At 46.7% G+C, this 26,976-nt stretch overlaps 1 protein-coding gene across 7 annotated transcripts in view; it reads right to left on the bottom strand.

Moving 5' to 3' along the window:
* Nucleotides 1–1,441: 1,441 nt before the first annotated feature.
* The window catches only part of PAK1 (p21 (RAC1) activated kinase 1), a 29,225-nt gene continuing 3,690 nt past the window's right edge, over nt 1,442–26,976 (bottom strand). Inside the window, exons 2-15 of one of the 7 annotated variants that reach the window (XM_086475648.1) lie at nt 24,690–24,790; nt 24,194–24,207; nt 22,694–22,857; nt 21,545–21,582; nt 19,484–19,600; nt 18,986–19,160; nt 15,683–15,746; nt 14,732–14,780; nt 13,528–13,640; nt 7,616–7,733; nt 7,067–7,166; nt 5,055–5,251; nt 3,434–3,571; nt 1,442–1,528 (exon numbers count right to left, since the gene is read on the bottom strand). In XM_086475648.1, the coding sequence (XP_086331774.1) occupies nt 1,442–1,528; nt 3,434–3,571; nt 5,055–5,251; nt 7,067–7,166; nt 7,616–7,733; nt 13,528–13,640; nt 14,732–14,780; nt 15,683–15,746; nt 18,986–19,160; nt 19,484–19,600; nt 21,545–21,582; nt 22,694–22,857; nt 24,194–24,207; nt 24,690–24,790 (1,475 nt within the window). Of the gene's footprint in view, nt 1,529–3,433; nt 3,572–5,054; nt 5,252–7,066; nt 7,167–7,615; nt 7,734–13,527; nt 13,641–14,731; nt 14,781–15,682; nt 15,747–18,981; nt 19,161–19,483; nt 19,601–21,544; nt 21,583–22,693; nt 22,858–24,193; nt 24,208–24,689; nt 24,791–26,976 lie in introns of all 7 variants that reach the window. The other 6 variants (XM_009952862.2, XM_086475663.1, XM_086475670.1 and 3 more) reach the window with 6 other exon arrangements.

Genomic DNA, 26,976 nt, shown 5'->3' on the forward strand with positions numbered 1-26,976 from the left:
CCAGGTTGGATGGGGCTGGGAACAACCTGGTCTGGTGAAAGGTGTCCCTGCCCATGGCAGGGGGTTGGACTGGATGGTCTTTAAGGTCTCTTCCAACCCAAACCATTCTGTGATCTTTTTATCAATTTTCTCTGTGTAAAGTTACTTCCTTGAGAGCCACTTGTTAGCCCAAAGGACTGCAGAAGAAGGGTAAGAGACAAGCTTGTATTACTTTCTCCAACACATTCAAGCACCTGGTGATGATATGAACAATAAAGCCATCCGACAGACTCATCTGGTGACAGTGAATTCTCCAATCCTGCCTCAGCCCCCATTTAAGAAAAGCAGCAGTCATTTTATTAAAAATCAGTATACAGTTAAACATAAGCCCAGTGTTTACAACCCATCCCTCTAGTAGTTCCAGGTTTCCTGTTGTTTTACAGACTATTAGCAACCAAAGGAAGTGGTAGCATAAAGAACCCACTATCATTTCAAAAAATGAACGTCCCCATGCCTCCTAGAAGAAAGCAGCATCCCTGATCAGTTGGTTTTCCATTGCCCTTGCTGTAAGAAACAAGAGTTTTCAACATCATTTTGCAGGCACATCTTATCTTCATAAGAGTAATTGCTCCGTTTGCTTTATCATACAGGGCAAGGGTCTCTAAGAAGCCTCACAGCGCTGATGAAATAACCCTAAAAGAGCTCTTCGACGATTTTTCCTGTGATTTACCTTCTAGAACATCAGAAATGTTTGAGATTTGTCTAACTAGTTAAGCTGAAACCGAAGGAGGAGGGGGAGACCCCGATTCACACAATCTGGCAAAAAGATGATCCACGAATTGAGTTCTCCAAGGGCTGCAGGAAGCACACAGAAGCTTTCTCCACGCTCCCTCAAAGCATCCAGCAGTACTGTAGGAGGGATGCGGATTCACGCCCTCGTTCCCCTTTCAGTTGTTACAGCTGTTCCCATTTCTGCTGCCGGCTTCCTCCCCTCCTCAAGTCATCCAAAGCACAGAGCAGCCTCCGCGGTGTCATAGCAGCTTGGCAGAAGCAGGAGAAGTCCAGCCAGCAAAAAGATTTAATTTATTAAGAGAAACACGGTCTAAGGGTCCACATTATTTTTAAAAATAAAACACAGTAAGAAATATGAAAACAAACTGGCTTTGCTACGTGTAGGTCAGGTTCAGACATTCTCAGAAAGATCTTCTCCACCACACAAAACATTCTTCCCCTCTCACCCCCATCACGAGGATGGACAGACAGTTTGCTGTGTAAGATCAGCAGCGTCCCCCGCCGCGTGCCCTTCCACGTTCAGTGAACACCACCTCTGCCACCCTTTGGGGCAGATCAAGGTTTTAAGAACACTCCCGAGAAGAAGGAGCAGAAGGGGAGAGGGGCAGGTAATTCAGTCTCCAAAACGAACATCTGAAAGTCTTGACACAACTGTGTTGACACCACCACTTTAATGGTTGTTCTTGGCTGCCTCTTTAGCTGCAATAATCAGAGGAGTGAGACTAGATAGAGGCTTTGCAATTTTGAGGAACTGGTGCTGGGAAGAAGAAGAAGAAAGAAAAAAGGTTACATTTTTCAGGACATGCTCCAGAAGTCTGATGGCTACTCAAAATACTGGCGCCTAGACCCATATGAATTCTAGCAACCTACTCTAATCTCTGAACAGGTGAAACCAAAAGGTCTGTTACCACCACAAACTTTTGGGGCTTGCCTGAAGGGATGAACAGATTTGCACCCGACACATGGTAAATTCTCCCATGTTTGTACATGTTCAAGACCAAGCAAAACTCAGCGAATTTCCCCGGGGAATTATAAAGTCTTGCAAAATCGATAGGGAAATTCTGCGTTGAAGGAACACGTCCTAAAAACAACCTGTGCGGTTCAAACGCAAGGCAGAGGGCTTCCTGCAGGAATCACCCCTCATTTCCCTCTTCCCTGTTACCACAGGTCTGGTGAAAGCATTGCTTTGGCCTTCTATGGATATTAGAAATTTCCAAAGCAGCTGGAATTTAGGAGAGGAGCACAGAGCTTGCAACACAGAACCATTCAGTCAGTCTCCTATACAAGGTGCTCTGTTAAGCAAAACAATATCCATTATCAAAACAGCTCTCAGGTGAGAGTGAAGGCATGTAGGGCAAGCTGTTCTGAAAACAAAAAGCAACTGCATCCCACAGGACTTCTGAGCATCAGTAGGGATTAATCACCCAAGGCAACATGCTTCAGAAATGGGGGGAAAAAAAAAAAATTAAAAATAAAATCAGAGGCTAAAAGGTAGTTAAAAACAGGCAGAAATGTTACAGTTAAAATGTTCTTCTGCTCCAAGGAACAGAACATTACTGGTCTCTGGTATTTTGGGGCTGGAAAGTCCAGGAGAAAAAGTGATCTTTCAACTACTGCCATTCCGTCAGTGACAAACGCTTCGTTACAGTCTCAGAAGGCAGCAACACATCTACAGCTGAATCCACTAGACAAACTAGTGGAAAAAAATGAAAACCTAAAAGGCAACTGTCTCACAGTTGAGGTCTGAGAGCCCCAAACACAGATTTATTTTACAAAGAGCTATGTTTTTTCCCCACACACAGCAAATTTGACAGAAGGAACGCATGAACCGCTCCTCTCATCCATGTTGGTAAAAAGCCTGGCAGCTGGGCCCTCCCCCTTCACCACGAGTTCGGACTAAGACACCAGATTTTCAGCTAAATAACTGACGATAGGGTGATGAGACAGTGGCACAGGTTGCCCAGAGCAGCTGTGGCTGCCCCCTCCCTGGCAGTGCTCAAGGCCAGGTTGGATGGGGCTGGGAGCAACCTGGTCTAGTGGAAGGTGTCCCTGCCCACGGCACTGGAGTTGGACTAGATGGTCTTTAAGGTGCCTTCCAACCCAAACCATTCTGTGATCAAGGTATCTCCCAAGCTTTGTTCCATCGCCTCTGTGAGGAGTAGTCCCTGGCAAAATGTGGTAAGGCCAGACCGCCCCAGTTAATGCATATTCCAAAGAGCTTTGTGATGCCTCCACCCGAAGGGAGACAACCAGAACATCCGACAGCTAGAAGCCCTCCTGCTGCCCAAATCAGAACAAGCATGGCACGACCATGACAACTCACACAGATGTCGTGGCCAGCTGTGTGAGGGAGCCACAGGCATTAAGGGGCCCAGCATTTGTCAGGCCTGCAGCACAGCTGCTGTCTGGGGCTGGCTACAGAACATGCTGCACAGCGGCTGCTAGCAGGAAGAACAGCATAAAAAGGGAGTTGTCCCTTAACACTTTATTACAGATTGAGGTTTTGGGGTTGGTTTCTTTCTTTTCCTGGCGGGTTACCTTAGCTGGGCTTGTGCCTTCAGCTGACGCAGCATTTAAGACCCCAAACAAGATCTTGCCATAAGCCTGGCCTCACTCGGGACTGCGTGACTGGATTGATTCAGCCCTGTTCCACATCACCTACCTGTAGCAGCTCTTTCGCAGAACCTCTCTTTTCCACATCCATTTCAAGACAGCGATTTAAGAAGTCTCGGAATATGGGTGAAAGCTTTTCTGGATTCTGCAGTTCTGGAGTCCCGTTAGTGGCAATGAGATACAGGGCCTAAAGCAAAAACAAGCACCAAAGAAACAGGAGGTTATGAAGGTTAGATTCCGTCTCTGGATTAGGGACACTCATTTCTCCTCTCCCTCCTCCTAGTTCAATGGGGAGGAAAAAACCCCCACCTTATCAGGGTGACTAATCAATGCTTAAGTTTCAGCAAACAGAATAGCTGCCAGCCCTGTTTTCATGTGGATGGGATCCAATCCTTTATTGTTTTACCCTCGTAATCTGGGTTTGGATCCTGCAGCCCTCTCAGGGGATTAGGAGGACAAAAACAACATTCCAGACCGTATTTACATACGGAAGTTAACTGGCATGACTCTACCAGTGCTAGACTCCTGCAATAACTATATCTTCATGGGAAGGTACCCCTGAATAAATACGAGATTTTCTTCTGTTAGTAATTTGCCTGAGTGCACAAGGCCTAAAAAGTCAATACTCTGAAGATGCAGTTGGCTTCTTAAAAAGCCAGCAGACCCTCGAGCAGCCTTTAACATCCTGCAGAAACAAGCAGTTTTGCTACTGCTTGGGGATGAACCATTCACATACACACCCCCTCTGAAAATCAAGGAACTCGAGAATTCACCCATTTCATGCAAGAAACTTCCTGGGTGGATTTTCAAAGGAAACGGAAATCTGTCAGAGACTTGTTAATATGCAGGCCCTTTGAGCACAGGGCTCAGCACATCCCATGGGAGCAGCCTGATAGCCTGGGAATTGGCACAAGTTGAGCTAAATGAGGTCAAAGTACTGTTACTTAACCACCCTCGTTTACCTCAACACCCAGTTTCTTTCCTTTCACTCTTCTTAGCCGCTACTCTTCTCTCCCAAAAATCACTTCCAGCGCAAGAGACGGAGACAAAAGTTAAACAGAATTTTCCTAGATCCCATCACCCCGTGTAGCTGAGGGAGAAGCCATAAAGCTGGCTTATATCAAGTGCAGTGACATCCCTACATACTGACAGTATCTCCCTTTTCATTAAAAACTAAACAAGGGAAAGACATCAGGAGGCTTAAGCTCTGTGTAAAGACTTTTTAAGCTTGTAGTTTTATTTGGAGCATGCAAGAAGGAACAATCCACCAGTAGGAAAAAGCTCCATTTATAGCATAGCAATGTGTCGTATTTTTGAACTTAAGGAGAACTCTTCCCCACTCACAGGGCACGAGGATTCAAGGAGTCAGTTGCTTTGGTGCCATCAGGTACTCCTTCTGCCTCTATCAGCATCTCCAGAAAGTGGGAAAAGACGAGGGTGCATGATCTACCTCACCAGAGCTGACCAGAGGGTCTGCAACAGGAAGAACCCACATCTCTGCTACCCAGAGCAAACTATGGCTTTTATCTAAAACTGTCTCAGCCTTCTCACTAGGACACCTAAGGAGATAAGGGGCTGCAGGTCACACCGGAGGATTCACCTGCCTCCTCTAGAGCCTGGTTTCACCAGAAGGCTTAGCAAAGACCCGAGGGCAAAAGATACTCGCGTACTCTCAGGGGGTTCTCATTGAGGTAGGGGGGCTCTCCTTCGATCATCTCGATGGCCATTATCCCCAGCGACCAGATGTCCACTTTGGGCCCGTACGCCTTCCGCGTCACCACTTCAGGTGCCATCCAGTACGGGGTCCCCACCATGGTGCTGCGTTTGCTCTGCTCAGGAGTGATCTGGGCACAGAAGCCGAAGTCAGCTGGAAAAATTAAAGAGAGGGAGGGGAAGAAACAGACTTAGACATCAGCAAGTTTCTCCAAAATCAACACTGACCGATGCCAGAGCTGCAGCACCCATTATGCTGCAGCGTCCGGTGCGTTGCTGCTGCAACTGTGAGAGGAGGGGTGGGTTTGTGGCTGAGGGGTGGGTTTGTGGCTAACAGAAGGCAGTGTTGAGAGAGAAGTTTCTCAGTCTGACTCACTGAAGCCATGAGGGTTGCAGAGCTGCTGACCTGTCTCTGTGAATGATGGGGATCAGTAAATAACCGTATATGGATGCTGAGACACTTGACTGTGTTTGCAGCGTTATGCAGCTCTAACACACTATGTAATATATGGTTTAAAGACTGTTCCTGGGTATGTGAAAACAGAAATTAATGCACAATCTGATCTAGATACGCCCCACATACTGTAGTGTCTGGTAATACTTTCAGTCCCAGAGATATTACTTGCCCAGTAGGTATATAAACTCTCAAACAGGATTTGCTTTACAGAGCAAACAGTGTTCAGAATAAATTTAAAGTACCTCAATTTATATTGATTATTTTCTTCAAATAGGCAGAAAGATGGAGCCTTCACACAAAGATTGCTGGGTCCTATGTCTTATTTGTATTTGACTTACCAAAAGAAAACGAATTCTGTTCTTGTGAGCCCAGCAGAATCAACACAGCAAGACGCGCTGCCCATCCTGACCCCCTATGGCACCACGGGTCTAATTTTAGGCAGAATGATGAAATTAAACTGATCCCTGACTGAGTTTTCATCAAGGGTAACAACCAGGAAAGGTACATATGGTTCATAAACAGAGCAAACTTCCAGCAGAGGCAATAAGCAGCTCAGGTCCAGAAGGTTACCGCATCATATCCACAGGGACTTCTCTAACTTTAAACTACAGCCCGGTACCTGCATACTGTGCTCAAAGACGTTATTCCATAAGAACAGAGCACTTTGGCCCTGAGCAGTTTTTCATCACTAACACTCCAGAGATTTGACCGTACCAAAGTACAGCTTTACTCTAAAAAGCAATTATGTGCAAAAAAACCCCCACCTTCTTACTCAGCATATCTGCACTGTGTGAATTTTGAGTCATATCTGCTGTCACTGACGACAAAAATAGATTTATTTATGCCTGTTGGGTGCTAGCCAACAGAACCAAGAGGGAGAGAAAGGAAGCACAATTCTGTTAAAGCTATAGGTGGAAGATAATCATTCACTAGGTTTCCAGACTGATTTCTACAGGGACAATGACAACCACAACAGCTACCTTAGCACCCGAGGGGCAGAACAGTCTCAAGGTCTTCATTCTTGGTGATAACACAAGGAATAAACTATAGTTAAGAGTCCAGTCTGGGTTGGCATTTTAAGATTAAATGTTTTCTAGTTACACAGTTTTCAATTCTCCCTCCACTCCCCCTGCCCCCCAAGGACCTGCAGTATTTTCCAGACTGAAGAGATCACTCACAAATAAAATCTTCTGGCCCTACACCTTCAAACCCAGCTTTCTAGACTGAAGTAGCATTCAAATACTATTATTTGAGTCCACGAAAACAGATGGCCCAAAGCTAAACAAACCCCAATTCCCACTTTGAGTCTGGTATCAGTTCACAAGGATTCAGGCTTGCCAATCTCTGTTAAAACTAATGCCATGAAAATACCTACAGGAGCATTTCTACAGCCTCTTCATCGCCACAGCATCAAGCACCTCAAACACCCATCTGCCTACTAGGCCTGGCCCAGAGCAGATAACAGGCCTGGGTTGGTAACTCAAGTCATCACCAGCAATGTTCCCCACATACTTAGTTTGACAGAGCCATCCATTCCCAGCAGGATGTTGTCACTCTTGATGTCTCTGTGAATAACTTGGTTTGAATGGAGGAATTCCAGAGCTTGGAGACACTGGGGGGGGAAAAAAGTAATAATTGAGATATTCTTACTGTGCATGAAATTATTCACCAGTCACAATTAGCCAATTAACGGACTCTTAACAACGTGCATTTTGAGTAGCAAGGCCTCAGTGGCTTAGAGTCTTTCACATTCAGTATGTGCAGGGCTACAGAGAGATATGCCACTGGGATCAGCAGGTCCTAGGAGGACAACTTAGTCTCAAAAGACCTGGAGAACAGGCATAACCAAGGGGTTTCCAACTCCATTTTGCACCCCAGTCCACCCCTCTAGGGTGAAACATATTAGGCTTGCATTAGGATTGTGTGCTGCAACCTCCCAGATGAAATCCAGCCTCTGAAAGAACGACTGTTGCATTACAGAAGCTGGAGACAGTGGAGGCTGTGGAAAGCCCGTGTCCCCTTCCCAATCACAGCTCCCTCCAGGCGCGAGTGCCGCTTTACCTCTCGGCACACAGCTGCGATTTGTCCTTCGTCCATGCAGGTCTCGGTCACAACGTCTGTTAGGGAGCCTCCTGCCAGGTACTCCATGACCACCCAGAGCTCTTCTCCTACAAGGTAACTGAAGAGCCAAAACCAGACTTTAAAACCAGCAAGTACGAGCATGCCACCGCTCACCTAGCCGGAACGCACTGGGTCTTAAAGCTGTCTCAGCGGTGCAGAGAAGGCATGAGGCTTGAGCAGCATCTTTAGCAGTACTGGGGCACCAGGTATTCGTGGTACTTCCCGTACACACGAGGATCTGATCACAGCTTGGATGAGCAGAGAGCAGGGTGAGCGCAGAAAGTCGAGGAGAGAGGTCATGGGAGCGCAGGCTACCAGCTTCCCGGCCATAAAGGCAAGGCTGAATTTTGCTGCCGTGGAAAGGGCCCAGCCTAAGATGGAGACCTGACCTTACAACTCCTGCCGCTGCTGGGAGAGAAGGGGAAGAGCTACTAGTCGAGGATGGAGTCCAAGAGGTGGCTGGGGGTGGCTTCATTACTACTGACATCCTTCTGGCCTAAGCAACTGCCTGCTTTGCCTAGGCCCAGGGGCAATCCTGGTGGACAAAATGGATGGCTGCCCACAAACAACCAAGAAAGAACGCTTTTTTTTTAAGCATCACGCATTTGAAGGATCACCTCAATCTTTTTTATGCTACCCAACTAGTTTGGGATTTTGTCTGAAAAATTCAGAACCATTCATAAGGGCAAATGGGAACATCTTGATGGATGCAATAGCAATTCTAAAGACTTAAAACAAAAAAAAAAAAGGAAAGCCAAAAGGGCAGGTCTTGTCCAAAAAGGCCTGTAGGAAGATGGGGAGGCAACAGCTGAGGCAAGAGCGAGTTTTCTCAGCAGTTTGGGATATTCTTCTCTGCTGGGAGTGTGTGTGCTCATGTCTAAAAGTAGAAGACCTGGATGGACACTTCAGCATTAACTCATTTTAAGAAAACCAAACCAACCCAAACCACCAACCACTTCTGCCTTTTTGGGGCCATCTGGAAAAACATCAACGCAACCTTCCATGACAGATACTTCAGGATGACACATTCCTGAAGGAAGGAATCACCAGCTTGAAAACCCACCTTCTCAGCCTATCCTCCCATTTTTCAAGTGAGTGGACAGATGAGTCAAGAGAGAGGGCTGAAAATCTAATTAAAAGCTTCTGCTGGCATTAGAGTTCATCAAGCAGACATCTGCCTTGCTCTGAAACACGGATCCTACTGAAGAGTGAATAGTGTATTTGCTAGGAACCAGAGGCAAAAAAAGCAGGACAGGTTCTAGTGAACAGAAAGCAACAGTGAAGCAGAAAGAAGTTATTAAGACCAACTTGGCATGGAAAGTGGACAGACATGCATGAGACATCACAGGAGTGGGCAGAGGGTGGGCTTTGACTCCAAAAGGACACACTGACAACACCCGAGCTAATGAAAAAACTCACCCAAAATAAGAACTGTAGCCTGAGCTGTGTGACAGAAGTGTTAGAGCTATGGAGAGCTTCTAATACTGAAGACAAAGATGGTTTCTTGGTTTGGCAATGCTGAAGACTATGCAGGGAGGTAGGAGTCTGGAGTTTCTTTCAGGATACAGAGCCCAAGGGCACAGGGCTCTATGCTCCCAGAGCAGACAGGTCTCCAGCTCAACTACAGAACAGAAGCTGATGCACTGGCATTTTTTTCCCTGGCACCACAGACCCCAGCAAAAGCAGTACCACCTGCAGAGCAGCCCCTTGGAGTGAAAGAGGAGCCGCAGAATTGCTTTCAGAGGCACTCCTGCCAACTCTGTGGGTCATCTACCTTCTAACGGTCTCTGAATGCTACTCCAGTCATACCCTTCCTCCCTGCCACTATGCTGTTGCGACTTCTTCATGACTTCTGCCAAACCAGGCTCTCTCCAGATTTTATCAGCACCCTCTCAACAAATCAGTCACCCCAGACATCCAACGCTTCCCTTTGTTGCCAATACCACCCTCTGCAGCCCAAATCCACTCGACTCTAAGGATGGGGCAGAACGGGCTCCACCGCTCCTGTGTGACAACCTCAGGTTGCACGTGCTGGGAGCAAGCTGGTACCTCTCTGCAGCCAAAAGGGATGGAGCGAGCCAAGATCCACGCTGTGAACCGAAGCTGGGCCGTGAGCAGCCAAAGGCACGTGCCAAGTCCCCTCAATAATTGGTAGATCTGACCTAACACGCCGGGAGGTGGAATTAACGGTGGCTCCCTGCCAGCGGCCGACGAGTGAAATGTCATTTCAGAAGACTGGGTGGTACCGTCTCGGGGAGCTTTTCGCTCTCTCGGCGCAGCAGAGGCCAGTTTTAGTCACCGAGCTGCCTACTGCAGGCATGACTCAAAACCCCTCTCTCAGCAGTTCCGGAGACACCATCAGGAAGTCCATACACCTACACGCTGCTCTACAGGTGACGTCAGGCATAGCTTGGTGTCGCACCTTGTGACCCACAGTCACGTTCCAAACCCACGCTGGCAGTAAAAAAAAAAGCTGATGAAAGTCTTTGAGGAAGGAGGAGGTGGTCTACAGCTTTCTCTTCATCCACCTGCAAGAGCAGGTAACGTCTGCTCCTGTAAGGTGTCCCTCAGCTTCCACTTATGATACCTTTGGAAGGTGTCCACCAAGCCCCTCCTATCACATGCACGCACCAGTCAGTCATAGTCCTTTTTTATCAATAAACTTTATAAAATGTGGGTTGGCCCAGAAGAGCAAGATCATTCGTCGCAGATTTCTGCACCAGCAACATGCCTCCAACATGCAAGCATGAGGTCAGTTGGGAAAAAAAAATCAGTGTCTCCTTGTGGCATGACTGTCATACATCTTCAGCTTTATTCATTGACCTTCCAGCCCTAGTTGAGTTTGGGGTTGGGGTGAGGGTAACAGTAGCTACCACTTAAAGTGAGGATTTGTGGGGTTTATTAGGTTAAGGAGAGTTCTTCAGAAAGAAAGAATCCAAAGGGGAGGAGTTTGCTTTGCCTAACACTGGGCATCTGATGCTCGAGTTTAGAAGCAAGACTCTGAGGGCTCTTTCACACAGTAGAAAGAAACTGGCACCTCCAGAAGGCAACTCAGCACAAGTGGCTGCTTCTCTGCACAGGATAACTAGCGTCACTGTCTTCAGAGCCAGATGCTTCTATAAATCAGCTCCTAAGCAGTGCTGAATTAGGCCATGTCACTCTCTCAAACGTCACAGCACAGCTTCATGCCACACTGGTCACTTGCACGGCAGCAGAAAAAGCTGTGTGAAGCGTAAATGCACTATTTGCACAGTGATGTCTGGGGGGGGGGACACGACAGTAAACCAGCCAGACCCCTGAACCACGAGCGAGGAGGCCATGGAGGTCAGAGAGGATAAAGCATACACTTTCCTTTTTAAAAATCCTCCATCTAGCCAGGAAACCCTTGCATAAGGGCAGGAGCTAAGGCACAGAGAAGCGAGAGAGCTGGTTTATACCAATGACTATCTTGCAGCTCCCGTTAGGGACTCAGAAAGAGAGACACGGTCAGAACTGCAAAAGAAACCAGGTCCCACAGTGGCAAGCTCATCCTTCCTCGCATTTGCTTCTGTGACAGCAGCAGGCAGGAGCCAGCAAGCGGCGTTCAAATATCAGTTTAATTCAGCACTCGGGAAGCAAACAGGCGCGTTAGGCCGGGCAGCAGGGACGCAGCTCCCCAGCAACAGGATCCTGCAGTTGCAAAGCTGAAGCGGCATAATAGGCACAAGAACACACCCCCCCCCCCCGCTCATCCCCGTTGCTGCTCTGTCCATTTGCGGCACTCAAACAAAAGCTAATCCCCCTGAAAAGATTAGCGAGAGAAAGTGGAGGACAAAAGCAGCAGCTTTTGTCGCTGGAAGTTCGAACAAGACGGCAGGACACACAGCTACCCTACAGCTGGGATGTGCTGGCTAGACAAGGCAAGTGCATGTAGCTCAGCGACGCTCCCTCTAACGAGAACAACAGGTCTCTCAAACAGTTTGGCCAAAACAAAGCCTCTAATCAGCCAGGAGAAATAAACATTTTCAGCCCAGATGCAACTCTTAACTCTTCTTTACTACTTGTTTCATTTTACACAGGTAATATAGCCTGCTGCTCTCTGTAAGGACAGGGCATCTGCCCAGCATCTCTTCCCTGTGCCCTTCCACAAAACCTCAGGAGAAGACTTTCTGGCCCTTCAACAAAGCCATGCACAGGACACAGCACCATACAAATTCAGCATCACAACAGATGCTGCAGTATAAAAGTAGTACTTTTTTTGGCTAAGACATTAAAAGCCTGTTAAAGAAACCTGTTAAAGAAACAGCTGATAAGATTCTGATACACACGCAGAGCAAACAAGGGTGCAAATATTCTCTCAGATTTCCAAAAGAGGTTCTAGGTCACATCCCTCCATTGCATCTTCAAAAAACAACAAAAAAAAAGAGCTGCCAAGATTCAAGCCTGCAGCTCACCCTATCTAGGCACTCTTTACCCTACACTAAGCCAAACCTGCAGCTCATCAGGACCACTAGATTGTGACGCTGAGCAGAGCAGACTGAAAATCCCGCTGCAGCTCGGCGGGAACCAGCTAAATCTTTAACATCAGGTGACCGACGCAGGCGTGACACAACGCACCCATGTTACGTTGACGGTGAATTCAACCACCGCGCGACGCCTTGGCCTCTTGGGGTTTCAGCATGCCCCACGTGCCGATACTGACAGGTTGTAACTGTTTTCCTGGAATTCAAACAGGGGAAAATGCAAGGATTTCTCACCCTTTCAAAGGCAGCTCCCTACCCCAAAGAGGGACATCTACCAGTGCCTCTTTCCAAAGCCGTCAACCTCCAAAGAGCTGACGATGGCGGCACTGCTACCACAGCCCTTATGCACGGCATTAACACCCCGTGGGGAAGAGCTCTCACAGCCACGTCTGTTTGCAGACATGGGCATTTTACTGCCTCGAGCTATAGTGACCAGAATTTTCACAGCTACACATGTTTATTTTAAAAACAGTTTACACTCAGCGCAGCAGCCACCGTGCTGCTTGCTTCTGCTCTGTTACTGTCACAGTCCAAGGGACATCAGCCCAAGAACAAGCAGAGCAGGTCTGCACACAGACAAGCTATTAGGTGCAGCTCTTGCCTTAAGGAAAAGCAAAGATCCAAGGAGGAACTGTCCCTTATGGACATACCACACCCAAAGCTGAGCAAGAGCGCCACAGCATGTGTATGAGCCCACAAAGCCCAGCTCTAAGCAAGGAATAACCCCGTTCTCTCGGTCTTCCAAAAAGTTCTTACGTCCGTACCAGGTCTCCTCTTCTCCCTTTGTCACACCCACAAGAAAGCAGCCTTGCTTGAATATATGTCGCATGTCATTCACCCTCATCACTGCTATGCTACTGTGCAGAAAACCTCAGTGGACAGCCACAAGGACAAGATTACCTTCTAACCCTGGAAGCAGTTTCCTCCTCTGTAAGCGGAATGTCAGCGTTGGTCAGTGGAAGAGGAAAGAAGAGGAAGAGGAAAGCGCAAACAAACAACACAGTTCGAACTATTTCTATTTCTTCTCTGGTAGCAGGAAGGAAATGGCTTGTTGTGTCCAATTTGGCAAAGGAGAGAGCTCAAGAAGAGTCCTGACAGCATACTGCTACTGCCTTTGCTGCCAGCACCTCTAAAGAGAGCCTAGGTACTTCACTAACACCGACTCGGACACCTGCTTCTCTTAGGATATGGAGAGAGACCACCAAGCCACCCACATCCCAACACGGCCACACGCATTAAACAATGCAAGGTTGTTCTCTACCTGAATTAAGCTGTGACAGGATCACTTAAGAAAGTGGCAAGGAAGCGTTTTCCAGAGTCCCTTTGTGAACTCTTCAAATCATAACATACCTGTCCAGGTAGTTGACAATGTTGGGGTTTTTGTTTTCCCTCATCACAAGGATTTCATTAATAATCAGTTCTTTTTTGGGCTGCTGCTGCAAATTCATCTGTTTGATTGCAACCTGCAGTGAAGAAAAAACAAGTAAAGCATTATTACAGGAGTTCCTCAGAAACTTGCCAGTACCAGTGTCGATAATTTCAGTCCCACATTCAAATGAAGCGGGAAAACACTTTTTCCTCATAGTTTCCTCAGCCATTTAGTAACTCTGTGAGTCCCTGCAGCCAGTCCACACAGGAGGAAGTTCTTTACAGCGAGGGACACCAGAGCAGGTTGCCCAGAGAAGCTGTGGCTGCCCCCTCCCTGGCAGTGCTCAAGGTCAGGTTGGATGGGGCTGGGAGCAACCTGGTCTGGTGGAAGGTGTCCCTGCCCATGGCAGGGGGGTTGGACTGGACGGTCTTTAAGGTCCCTTCCAACCCAAACCGTTCTGTGATTCAGGAACTGGAAAAGGCAGTGAAGGAGTTTCAGCAAAAAGCACAATTACAGAATTCACTGGTGGATAACCCTGACACTGTAGAAATGCAAAGTAGATACGCATTGCTGCAGACTTCCATAAATATATTTGGAATAATGCATACACTTTCCTTTTTAAAAATCCTCCATCTAGCAATAATGGTTTCCACAGATGCTGCATATCCATCACTACTAGTTTATTATGCATGCATGCAATATGCAGGGCACTTTTCAATATTCGGGAGGGGGGAAAAAACCCAAACCAGACAGACATTCCTTGTCTCTCAGTTCAAGGCCAGAAAGCAAGTGAGCACTATGCAAGTCAACTAGTATACAAGTGTAGGAAGCAAAGGAGCAGAGGGCATATAAAAGAGTTTAAATGGGGACAGGCAGGAATGTTGAGGATGAAGAGATAAGCTTCTACTGAGGAACTACTCAGTCCGAACATTTGCTTCTAGCCTTTGTGGTCACAGAAAGATTCTTTAGAAATACAAAATGATTCAGGAATCAGCACGTGGGAAATAATTTTTTCCAGTTCTCTGCTCAGACCACCCGACCAAGCCTCATTAGTAAGGAAATAAATACCCCATTAAAAATGAGATGTCATGAACCCTTGAAAGACCGTCTTTATTCTGTAGCATCAACTTGACCTTTTAGGACATAATCCAAAATCCACTGCTGTCTTATTCTGGTAGCACTTACCTCCTGTCCTGTAGCTACATCCATTGCCGTGTAAACTGTACCAGAAGCTCTAAACAAAAGAGAGAAAAGGAAAAAAATAAAAAACCAAACCACCTATTGGTGCCTCATAGCAAGACTGAGCGCTTAACATACGCCCCTTCCCACTTGTCTCTTTGAAGTGCACTCAGTCCCATTCCTTTTCATGCAATAATTCCAGTGGTACATATCATCTGAAATATTCCTCAGCCAAGACTGCTGTTGGAGCAGCAGCCAGAGAATTTATGGGGAACAAAGCTCCTAATAAGGGACACTACGGTCATCCAAACCCTTGCTGCAACGTAGCGCAGCTTGTAGGACCGTGACTTGACTCCATTTAAACTGGCATGACTGCACTGCCCTGGCTTGCAGACTGCCCAACGCGATTACAGAGCACATAGGATCAGCTAAAGTAAACAAGTGTGGCATTTGTAGTGAGGGAAACGGGAGTCTGAGCCTCAGCACATGGAGCTGACAGCAGATCTCAGTGATTTGCACTGATCTGCCTCACTACAGCCTCTCCCACAACTCCTACTTACCCCCTACCCTGCTAAGAGGTGCACAACACCCACGCCGAGGAGAGCTGTAATTTGAAGATTGTCTTGCATGCTGAAAATAAGCAGTTCCTTCCCTGCTTGCAGCTATATTTAGCAACCTGATCATCTAATGACATATTTTCTTATATTAAAACACAATCACACGAAAAACCCCAGTCACTGTGACTCAAGGCTTTACCAGGAAAGGGAGAGGAGCTGGTGGGAGCTGGAACCCACCAAAACAACCCAAAAAAAAACCCCAAAACAAAAAACCAACCAAACAGAATTTATTCTCCAAAGCGTCACCAACAGCTTTTCCAGCAAACTAACTTCGCCTGGCCTCAGTGCTTTCTTCTTAGCATAAGGAAAGGTACAGGGCAGAGAAGGAACGTATACTAACCCTTGTCCAATCTTCTCAAAACACGTGTACTTCTTTTTTGGATCGCCCACACTCACAATACTTCCTACAAAAAAAAAAAAAAAAGAAAAAAAACCCACAAGAGGATTTTAGAAGTACTTTTTTGTAGAGCTACAAGAACCAACTGTACTTTAAAGCAGCCCCCCAGCCACAGCAGCCTCTGCCGAGCCTCGTGAACCACTTGTCAGAAATCCAGAGGCGCACGAGCACCGAGGGAGCCCTCAGTTATTTACACACGTACCAGCTGCGCACCCCCATCCCACAGGTACTCCCCTTCAGACATGGTGCAACACAGACGTTCAGCACATTTAAGCTTCGCTGGCAGCTGGTACCTGCACACTGCTGGGCACAGAGCCGGGAGACACGGCCCTCACCCATGTAAATACAATTATTTGCTGGAAACGTGCTAATTAAAGTCACCTCCTGCTTCAACACAGCAGACTAAGATGCTCCTGCACTGCAACGTCCTCTGAATTTGGAGGCCAGGGCTTCATTCATCTTAGAGCCAACAGTCTGTTGCAAATCTAGCCAAAGGTTTCCCTACACCACGACAATTTCTGGCAGAACAAAGGTATTTACGACGTTTTTGTACTGGCACGACCATAGCCATTACTGACCCAGTGATGGGTTGCAAGACTCATGGGGGGAGCTGGAGAGACCCTTCAGAGCCAAACCTCCCCTGGCCTGGCCTGGGCATTGCTCAGCTGCTCTTCTAGGAACCCAACAGCCAGTGCAGGTTTTAGCAGCAGTTACCAGGCGACTGCAGCATTGCTCTGGTTTTGGAGAGCAAGCCGAGGCAACCTCAGCTCATTCTCCCCCAACGTGGCTGTTCAGCCAGAAGAAAGTGTGTTACTGCATCCCTCTGAGGGAAAAGCACTTTGCCTGGTGCTCTGCAACACGGGGCGGGGAGGGGCCGCTCAGGCTCAAGGTAGATTCGGTATCTGCGAGGGGAGGGAGCTCTCAGAGCAAGGGCAGGCGGTGGGCAGGCTGCATAGGTGCGCTGGAGTCCTGCATGGCGGGCTGCAAAGGGGTCAACTGGAGAAGCTGACGAAAGGAGCATCACTGAAACCCGGCGCTCCCTGCAAATATGAACTGATATTCGTGACACCCCTAACGTCAGGCAGGCATCGCACCCTTTTTCGGCTGAAGGAATGGGAGCCAACAATTCCTAGAGCTCAGCTGGATGCAACTCTCCTCTCTAACAGCACCAGGGTGGCTCATAGGACCAAGGGACGCAGAGCTGCATCTGAGTTGCTGTTTGCAAGTCGCTCGAGCTGTCAACGTATGGTGCTGCTTTCACAGGGGTCTAGGGCTGAGCCGAAACAGATGCGTATTGGCAAAGAAACTGCTCACGGTCATTAGGCCAAGAAAGCCAGGAGCAAGCAGAGGAAGAGCAGGCTATTTTCAGATGCCGGTGGAGGGCAGTCAAACCCCCAGGGTTTAGGGCAGACAGAGGCAAAGGAAGGGAATAAGGTCCATATTTGGTGAGGAGGGTGGGAAGAGAAATCTGACTATATAAACCCCACCGCTCAATCACAGAAGCAGTGCTGCCTGCCCGGAGGATAAGCATTTCTGAACAAATGTTTGTAAACGTTCCCTCCAAGACTAGCACAGGCTAAAAGTTCAGGCTGCGAGAAAGGCAAACGTTTCCCCAAGGCAGTGACAGGACAGCGCAGCAGTTGCCAACCTTGCCGTGTTTAATACTCTTGTCTGTAAAATGGGGGAGCGTTTCCTACCTCCCAAAAAGTGAGGTAAGGATTTGCACCGGTGCTGTATTAATGCCAAGAGGTGGAGACTTATCAGCTTCCTTGTAATGCACATCTTCAGTATGTGTAAATATATACACGCTTTGAGATTTTAGTCATTTTATTCACATGTCAAACTAAAACAGGAAAAGGTTCCATGTCTTTGCACAAGTACAGCTCCACTGCCCTTGGTGGAAAGACATCAGTTCACAACAGGATTAAAACTTCATCACGTGTTTCTGACTGGCCCACATCTAGAAGCTGACACGTGGCAGTGGCCGCTGAACTTCACACACCCCCAGATATCTATAACGAAACTCCTCAATGCTAAAGAATCAGTTCAGCACTGCACACCACCGGAGCAAGCAAGGGGACAGAAGTACACCTGCCTCCCAACACTCCTCAGAGCAGCACCCGCATTTCTCTTCATTACAGAAGTGAGTGTATTTGTACTAAAACACCACTTTTTTTTTCCTGCCACAGTCCCTGCCTGCCCTACCTGGTCACGCAAGTGGCTCGAATCCTTAATGGTACAAAGGTCCTGCTAATGAAGTGAGTGAGTGAAGTTGCTGTTTTGAAACAGTGGGTACGAGTTTTCCAATAGCAAGCAGTTCCAGTCAACATGCCATCCATCCAATTTAGGCTTTATTTAGTGGAATGAGGTACTCAGATGCCATTTGAACTTTAAGTTACACTCTCAGGTTAAATTTTCCTTCATCTAGCTACTACTCTTTGCTTCATAAAATACTGACCTTTAGGGGTATACCCTCAACCGAGGAGACGAGCCTGACCACAGAGGTGCTAACACAATCCACATCAACTGACAAGCAAGGCATGTATGTAATTAATACAGGATTAGCAGTTCAAAGCATTAGAAACGCTCTGCTCTAATAAAAACTGGCCCAGGCTGAGGCAACTGAGCAATCAGTTGCATAGAAGAGCTGGTTCAGCTGTTGGACACGCCACAGCATAACCCAAAAAGGCAGCAGAGGAGCTCTTGAACTGAAGGTAGGGACTGTTAAAGACATTAGGACACAACAGAGAGACATCATGAATTTTTCTCAGAAACAACCACTAATTTGAGTACTCACACAATTTAAGGCACTTAAAAATAACCACGTCGCTTTACACCATGATATGGTGGAAGGTGAATTTGGGGATGCATTAATTTTCTCTCCATCTTTTAGACACTTTATGTCTAACATTTCAATATAATCAAACATGCTCCAGACCTACAGAATATCAAGATGCAGAACTATCTAAGACTTCATAGTTAAGTAGATGTTATTTACTCAGGGCTTGTTTTGCAGAGCCTGAGGATCTGTAACTCCCCAGAGACTTCAGTTGGCATCCCACGTGCTCAGGTTACATTTATGCTCCCCCCTTACATCTGCCCCCAATTCTGGCATACAGTCACAAGCCAATGTCTTCAGTAAGGGACCTCAAAATGGGAATGTCAAAACATTTCAGCATATTATAATTTCGAGAGATCAACACAGCAGGACCTGGAATTTAATATTTTTTTTCAAAAAAGACATACTTAATTTTTCCAAGATCTCTTCGTCTGACATTTTTGGCTTTTTCTTTTGTTTCTCCGTGTTCCTGATCAGCATGTCAGACGCTGTTGTGCTGTTTTCCGAGGGAGAAGAAATAGGAGAGGTTGCCACATCTCTGGTAGGAGGAGGAAGGGGGTCTATCACAGAGCGGGTGTATATCTAATTTTGTTGAGAGAAAACATACGTTTTAATACAAATCAGATGAAGACTTAAACACTTCTATTCATCTTGTTACTGTTCTTGTTGTGGTCAGGGATGCATTTCTACATCTGCTTTGTTAACACAAAGCAAGGACTCTCTCGTCCCCCTCACGACTAGGCAGGGGATAACACGAAGGTTCGCTGCCAAAAGGAATGGCTCCCCCCTCCTCCCTCCTGCTCCCAAGAAGGGCTCAGCCCCACGCCTGCAGCGTGGATGAGTTGCCACCGTCAAGACCGACTGTGACCGCAGCGGCAGGGGCTGAAGGAGGTACTTCTGCTCACAGATTTTGTGTGTTCAGGTCGCGGCGCTATCACGGGGGGTGGAGCTGCATCATCTTCGTCATCTTCATCTTCAGACACGGAGGGCACTGCAGGGGTCTCGGAGACAGCCTTCACGTTCTGCAAGAGGTTACACAAGTATCAAAACTGAAAACCCCACTGCTTGTCACGAACAAAACCACAAACGCCGGGTTAAGCTCCTAACAGGCTGCACTGAAGCAAGCGCAGATAAATAACAATCAGAACAGGCTAGCAAGTTACAACACCTGAAAAATCCAAACCCCAAATATCCCGAGCCTTTGTGGGAAAGGGAGAGGCAGTCCAGCACTGCCTGACACAACTGCTCAGACAGGGCTTGTCAGCTGCCTGCGCGATGGCAATCCTGTCCCCCAGGGCTTGAGACCCACCTGGGCTCTCTCACTGCCTTCCCCAAAACCACATGGCAGACCCAGCAATTCTGGGGACAACATCTGGGTTTGGAAATATCCACCCCTATTTATGTTGCCTCTTCTGGTTTGCTGCTTGCTTCAAACCCCGATTATGCAGACTGGAGATTTCAGTCTTTAAATGCTTTAATTTGCATCAAGATCTTAATGTTTCCTCTGAAAGTCGGGAGGTTGAGTTAACATCAGCTTCAGTATTGTGACTGAGAACTAAGAGATTTTGGAAGCAGAATCTGGTAAAATCTTCTAAAATCCCTTTTTAAATCTTCTAAAATCCCTTTTTAAATTGCTTTCTAAGAGAAAATTTTAGGAAAAACAGGAACAATGCGAGTTTTTTTAAAAGCAGTTTTATAAGTGGTTAAAAAAATCTGGACTTTTTTGCAATACTGTGATTAGAAATCAAAGTAACTTTTAACCTTTTAAATCTGAAACTGGAGTTGAATTTCATAGCACGCTTTACACTACAAGCGTTTCAAAATAAACTCGGCGAGAGCCTTAACCCACTAGATCAGTTCTGCTTGTGCATCATCAGCTCCCCAAGAGTGGCAGGGGAAAAAGTAAAGTTCTCTCTGAAAGAGGGGGAAGACAACGTAGTATGTCACTGAACCTGAAACACTTGCAGTCACCAGCACCCTGACAGATAAGTGCTAAAGCACACTTGATGTAACACAACAGCTTAGCCTGTTAAAAGCAACAGGAAAAACCACCTATCTACTGGGAATCACCTGAATATCCCCAAAACTAAATATTACTCAGTATCGTCCAAAAACATCAGGCTATCCCAGTAGACTGGTACCTACTGCTTTTTCCAGGATTTACTGTAAAATCCAACAGCCTCAGATATTCTAAACTCCTGAGGACTGACGTTCAAAGACGTGTAAAAATGAACAACGGCAGAAACGTTCTCCTTTTCACAGAGAGTCCTAAACGGTCAGATCCAACTATGCTGCCTCCAGAAGGGAGCAGAACAAGCCAACTCTAGATAACGCCATGGCAGTGAGAAGACAAGACATGAAGGAATTATGGGTTTTTATGAATCACCTTAAATTGAAAGTTTTGTTTCTTCCATCTCACGCCCATTGTGTGTCTTAACAAAGCAAACAGGAGTGGTGCCTGCCCTGGTAAGGACAGAGTAAAGGTCAAGCAGAAAGGAATAGAACCCTTTATTTCCTTTTCTGCTGGAGATTAGTTTGGTTAATGAACACTAATCAACATGAGTTTTGGTCAATCAGACCTTGCAGGTTAGCAATTAAACCTTGTTATATCACAGATGTTTACAGAGACATAAAACCTGAAAGCAGAGCAGTTACCAAACTCTAGGTACAGGAACAGAACAACTCCTGTGAAAATAGAACTAGTTTCATTCATTAATTCACTAATTTCTATTCACTAATTCACTATTCCCTAACAGTGGCTACTTCTGCCCACTTGATTCTCCCCAGTTGAAAAAAAAAAAGGTGGTGAAAGGAGCATATCTGTTTTTATAAACGTATTCACTATACAAACATATATAGTTCAGATTCTAAAACACTAAGCAAACTGAAAGTTTACATGTAGTTAACTACTTTATGCAAGTTTTTAAATCCTGAGACTCAAGACAGAAAGTGACTATAAGTCTTACCAACGTATTTGATGAATTGTAATCCTCTGTTGATTTATCTGAAAGAGACAGACAGTAATGCTGTTATAAAGTAGTGGTAAACGCAGCAGCAGTGGGGAGAGGAGAAAGGGACAAGCTCCCTTCAGAAGAGGCAGGAAAAAAGGCTGCTTCCAAACCCAGGCATTAACTTCAGCTCCCCAGAACAAGCTGCCACCTGGCAGACATGGGAATAGAGGGTAAAAAATTCTGCAGATAAATACAGGGGCCCCAAATCCCTGCTGCAGGAGGGCAGAATTTCCCAGAGCAACGCCTGAATGACTACCATCCTCCATCCACATACACAAAATATTTTCAATGGTCTAAATCACCAGCAGAGGCACTGCAGCTAGCCCAAGACCTGCAAGACGTTCAGTCTCAGCCACCTAAACTTCCTGGAATAGCAACAGAGGACCCCACGAGTCAACTGATGAGCTTCTAGCACATATGGGGAAGGTTTGTGCTTTTATCCCTGCCTGGAGCCTTCCTAATGAACATCAGTTCTGGTGACACGGCTCTGTGTCCTCTTCAAACGAACCAAAGCAGGGATTAATATTTAGAAAGGGAAGAGCTGGAAGGGAAAAGGAGTAGTGGTTGCAGAAGTCCTCCAGTGGGCAGGTAATCCATACAAATGTGCCACAAAACCTTGGCAGCTTTGATTTTTAGAGGAATCCAGCCAGCAGTTACCAAGCACCAGGCAGCTGAGGCTTATCCCTCAACCATGGCACACGGGAGCAGAGAGACCCTCACCCCAAGAATGCACAAAGCCACGCTCACACCCACGGTGGAAACTGAAGCTGGTGTAAAATTTAGCTGCCTGTTTTCTCCAGGAATTTTCATCACTAGGAACCCAACACCAACACTGGGATCTGACTTCCAGATGCTGGCTGTAAGCTTCAGAAAACTTAGGTGTTTTGGGGATTTAGCAGTTGACTGACCTCCTCTCTTGCAGCTATGTTTGGGCATCAGGATTAACAGAACAGCAGTTTAAAGGAAGAGGGGTGCTTGAGCAGCCAGAGAATCTCATTCACATTTTCCTTGGAAATCTACTTGCTGATGAAACAAAAGAAACCCCACGTGCAGTGACTAATGGCAAGCTGGACAAAGCAGCCGTATGAGACAGTCACCACGTACCTGTGAAACTCATGTACTTCTGGCTGTTGGAGATCTTCTTGGAGTTGTAAAACTCCAACACGTCCAGCACTGCCTGGGGGTTCTTCTTCTGCTCCGACTTGGTGATGTTGGAAGTCTGCAGTAAACGGGCCCATTGCTCCGGCATTCCCTGGGGGGTGACATGCCTTGTTAGCTCATGGTCAGGTTAACAGCACACCCCCCAGCTGCCCCAGTTCTGCCAGTTTCTGGGATTATGTGGTGCTATGAGGGAACTGGGGAGCAAAGAGGAGAGGAGAGGAAAGGAAAAGAGGTGGTGGATTGACACCTTCCTAGCCACTGCCTGTGTTCCAAGTCACACGTTCCTCAGGCGGACGTGGAAATGCCACTCTGCTCACAGGGCTCTGGGCGACTTCCAGGTCCTTTGAAGACCAAAACTCAAAAACCAGCAAGGAGCAGACCCAAATGCTGCAGTTCAGGAAAAGCCTCTCGCAAAAAAACCCACGCTCTTATGCACAGGTATACATGTATTCACATATATCCAAGAAAGACTATAAAAGTAACATATACTGTACAGCATCTAGCACAATGGACATCCAACATTCATTTGTGTCATCTTGTAGCACTAGAGTTCTTTGATAATAGCGGTTTGGTGCCTACTGTAACCAGAGTTGGGAAAGCACAGACCTTAACCTCACATATGAAGGCTGGAATTTCATTACAGGGACATCACTTCAGCCAGAAAATAAACACATCTGGAGTACAACCAGACTTGTGCCTTTTGTCACCAGCAAGAACAACAGGCTTGATAGACAAACTGGCAAGTGACTGGGATCCTTTATTAATGAAGTTACCCTCCCTGCTCAAAAAGATGGCTGGATACACCACTTAGGTAATGCCCACTGGTACATCTAGGTTAACTTCACAGAATCACAGAATGTCAGGGGTCGGAAGGGACCTCGAAAGACCATCCAGTCCAACCCCCCTGCCAGAGCAGGTTCACCTACAGCAGGTCACACAGGAACACATCCAGGCGGGTTTTGAATGTCTCCAGAGAAGGAGACTCCACAGCCTCTCTGGGCAGCCTGTTCCAGTGCTCTGTCACCCTCACAGGGAAAAAGTTTTTCTTCATGTTCATGTGGAACCTCCTGTGCTCCAGTTTGCACCCGTTGCCCCTTGTCCTGTCACTGGCCATCACCGAGAAGAGCCCGGCTCCATCCTCCTGACTCTCACCCTTTACGTGTTTATAACCATTGATGAGGTCACCCCTCAGTCTCCTCCAAGCTCAAGAGACCCAGCTCCCTCAGCCTTTCAGCATAAGGGAGATGCTCCACCCCCTTCATCACCTTTGGCAACTAGGGCAAGCCTAGAGCCTGACACGCAAAACACAACTGTACACGTGACTGAGGTGAGGAGAGCACAGTCCCTGAAAAAGAAGCATATTAAAGACAGGGAAAAACAGCTTGCTCACAATTTCAGCTGGTATTAAGTACTACCTCATAATCAAATTAAGAATAATAATACGATGAAATACAACTCTGTCTTCACTGTATTTTGCACGTCAATTAAAAAAACAACATAAAAACACCTGACATTTAGCCTTAGGACAGCACATACATATTCTGTCCTAAGAAGTTATGCAGAGCTGTGAGTCTCCTAAGCGGGAACTCTTAGAGCCCCAGTTGGTGGACACAGACTATTCCGTAGACCCAATCCAGCTCTAGAAGAGGAGGGGAGGGGAAGGGAGGAGAGATATACCACGTTTTGTGGTCCACATCAGACAAAAAAAAACGGGAAAGGGAAAGTTTGCTGGCAGCCTGGGCTCCCGGGATGTGCCAAGTTCGACAAACAGTCTCTCAGCGGGTATTAGTGGCTAACCTCTGCAGACGTGTTTCAAAGGAGATCAAACTAGATGATGGTAATAACCTTTCCAGCATTACTATATAAAAGATTAATGGTCCTGGCTCCTCCCAGCAATAAGCCAGACCACACAGTTCTCTTTTCCTCCGGATTCACTTACTGTGAATTCTCCCGTGACTGCATCAAACCCCACATGAATCGTGTGTTCAAAGTCTGAAGGAAGGGAGATCTCCGGCCGCTCTTTCTCTTTCTTTTTATTGGCTGAAAGAGACGACAACCACAAAATATCCATAAATCCATCAAGAATTAAAATCTCCCTAGTAGCTTCCAATTTACCTACCCAATCAAGCCCCCCTTTTGCTCGTCACAGGATTTCAATCTGGGGCAGCCAAACAGCAAGTTTTAAAACTTTGTTACCTCACTTAAGAGCAGCCACAGTGAGCGGACAACAAAAAACAAAGTCCTGTAACATAGGACAAGCGTCAGACAAGGAAACTGATATTTTGGGTATGTCAAGCATCAACCAGCAGAGCTAGGCTCAACAGCACAAGAGCTACTTACCTAAAATATTCACTCAGAACCTATACAGGCCAGAGTCAGAAGCACTACAGTGGCAGTAAGTGGAAGCCATGCAGTTTTGAAGACATTTTTTTATCCATTGTTTTAAGTAACTTTTTAAAAAAATATTCTGTGCTGTTACATACACACTCACCTCATTAATACAGAGACAAAATTACCTAGACACGCTGCTTATAAATTGCTTCCTTCATCCTACTTCCTCAAAACAGAGTTTATGAAGAAAACCAAATATAACATGTGCTTCAGCTACAAAATCTTACATGAGCAAAACCATTCACATTTTTCTGCTCACAAAATGAGCTAAATATGGTTTTAATAACAAGCTTTGAAGACACAGAGCAAGAGGGCAGAATCCGGCAGGTGAGGAGCAGAAGTCATGAAGAAACAGGCAAGGAAATAAATCAAAGCAGATGCACTGTGCAAATTTTAAAGTCAGGTCTTTGAACAAGATTTTCATCATGCCTTGGATTAAGTGACATATTAAGGGCTCCACCTTCCTTTTAATATTTACTGTATTCAAGAAATCGAGATCAGTTTAAGGAAGAACCATGTTCTACTCAGATTTGCTGCTGCTTGCTGTTATAAAATACGTAGAGCCAGGAGAAGGTGACTAAACCACTTACGTTTCCCAGCTGCTACCTTTCGTATCTAAAGCCAAATAGAATTTGTTTCGTGGCTGACATTCCCCAGTGCATTTTTGGCAACACGAATGCCAAACCCCAGGTATTTCAGAAACCTAATGCTTAATATTGCAATTATTTAAGACACTGCTGGTGTTAGTTGTGTAGAGATGTTCAGCCCTTGCCCCAAAGGACCAAACCCTGTTTCCTTCAGCGCCAGCTCTGGCACCGTTCTCCGCGTCACTGCGGAGTTACTGTCGCACAGAGTAATTTTGGGGAAAGAAAAGGCTCAGGTGCTCCGTTTGGGATACGAAGATGGAGCAGATTGTTGTCGATCCCTCTTTCAAACGAAGAGAATGGGGGAAGCTGAATCGCAGAAGAGCGACAGAGTTGCCAAGGGGAAGGAGGAGAGAAAGCTGCCATGCTGGAGGAGCCATCACAGAGGGGGGAGCTAGAAGGGGTCAGGAGCAGCTCCTGGTCAGCAGATGGGGAACATCTGCAGCACGGAGGCCTGGCAAAGAAGGAACAAGCAGCTGCATCCAGCAGGTATACAGAAAAAGCCGCATGCACCAGTGGTGGATGGAAAGCAAGAGGAAAAAAGGTGCAGAGGGAGCCATCGGAGGTACCACGTTCTACAGGCCTGTCTACAGGATCAGCCCATTCCTCCAAGCCAGAGAGGAAGGCGTCAGCTCAGCCCAGAAGCCCATCACTCAGGTGAGGAAGAGGAGGTCACCTGTACTAGCACCACTATGCAGCCACGCTGCATGGGTGTTGTACATCCACAGAGAGGCCAGGACGACTCCACAGGAGACTGGAACGTATCCCTAAAAAAGCTTAAGGGCATTAAGTTGCTACCCACAAGTCAATACACATAGGTGGGTTTTTTATTTCTGTTCAGACAGCCCGAGCTCCCTGCCACACACCCAAATCTCAACAAACTGCTCTGCAACCAACTGCTCCAGTATCCATTCAACCAGCAAACTTGGAAGACTGCTGACTGCTAACTTATCCAGAGCAGGAGACGATGGCCTGAACGAGCCTCAGCTACACAGAGCAACGACAATAGTTCTGGAGGGACTGGTTAAATAACGTAATGTCCTCCGTCACATCAACACTCCAGCTCTCCGTTCACGTTCAACACGCAGGCAGAGTGTCAGCATGGCTAAAATGCAGCCTAGAAACACGAAGAGATTTTTTTCTGCACTTATGACTTACATTGTCTTCATACCCCTGAAGCAGCTAATGTTC

Source organism: Leptosomus discolor, chromosome 1, assembly GCF_034619465.1.
Source record: "Leptosomus discolor isolate bLepDis1 chromosome 1, bLepDis1.hap2, whole genome shotgun sequence".
Lineage (NCBI taxonomy): Eukaryota > Metazoa > Chordata > Aves > Leptosomiformes > Leptosomidae > Leptosomus > Leptosomus discolor.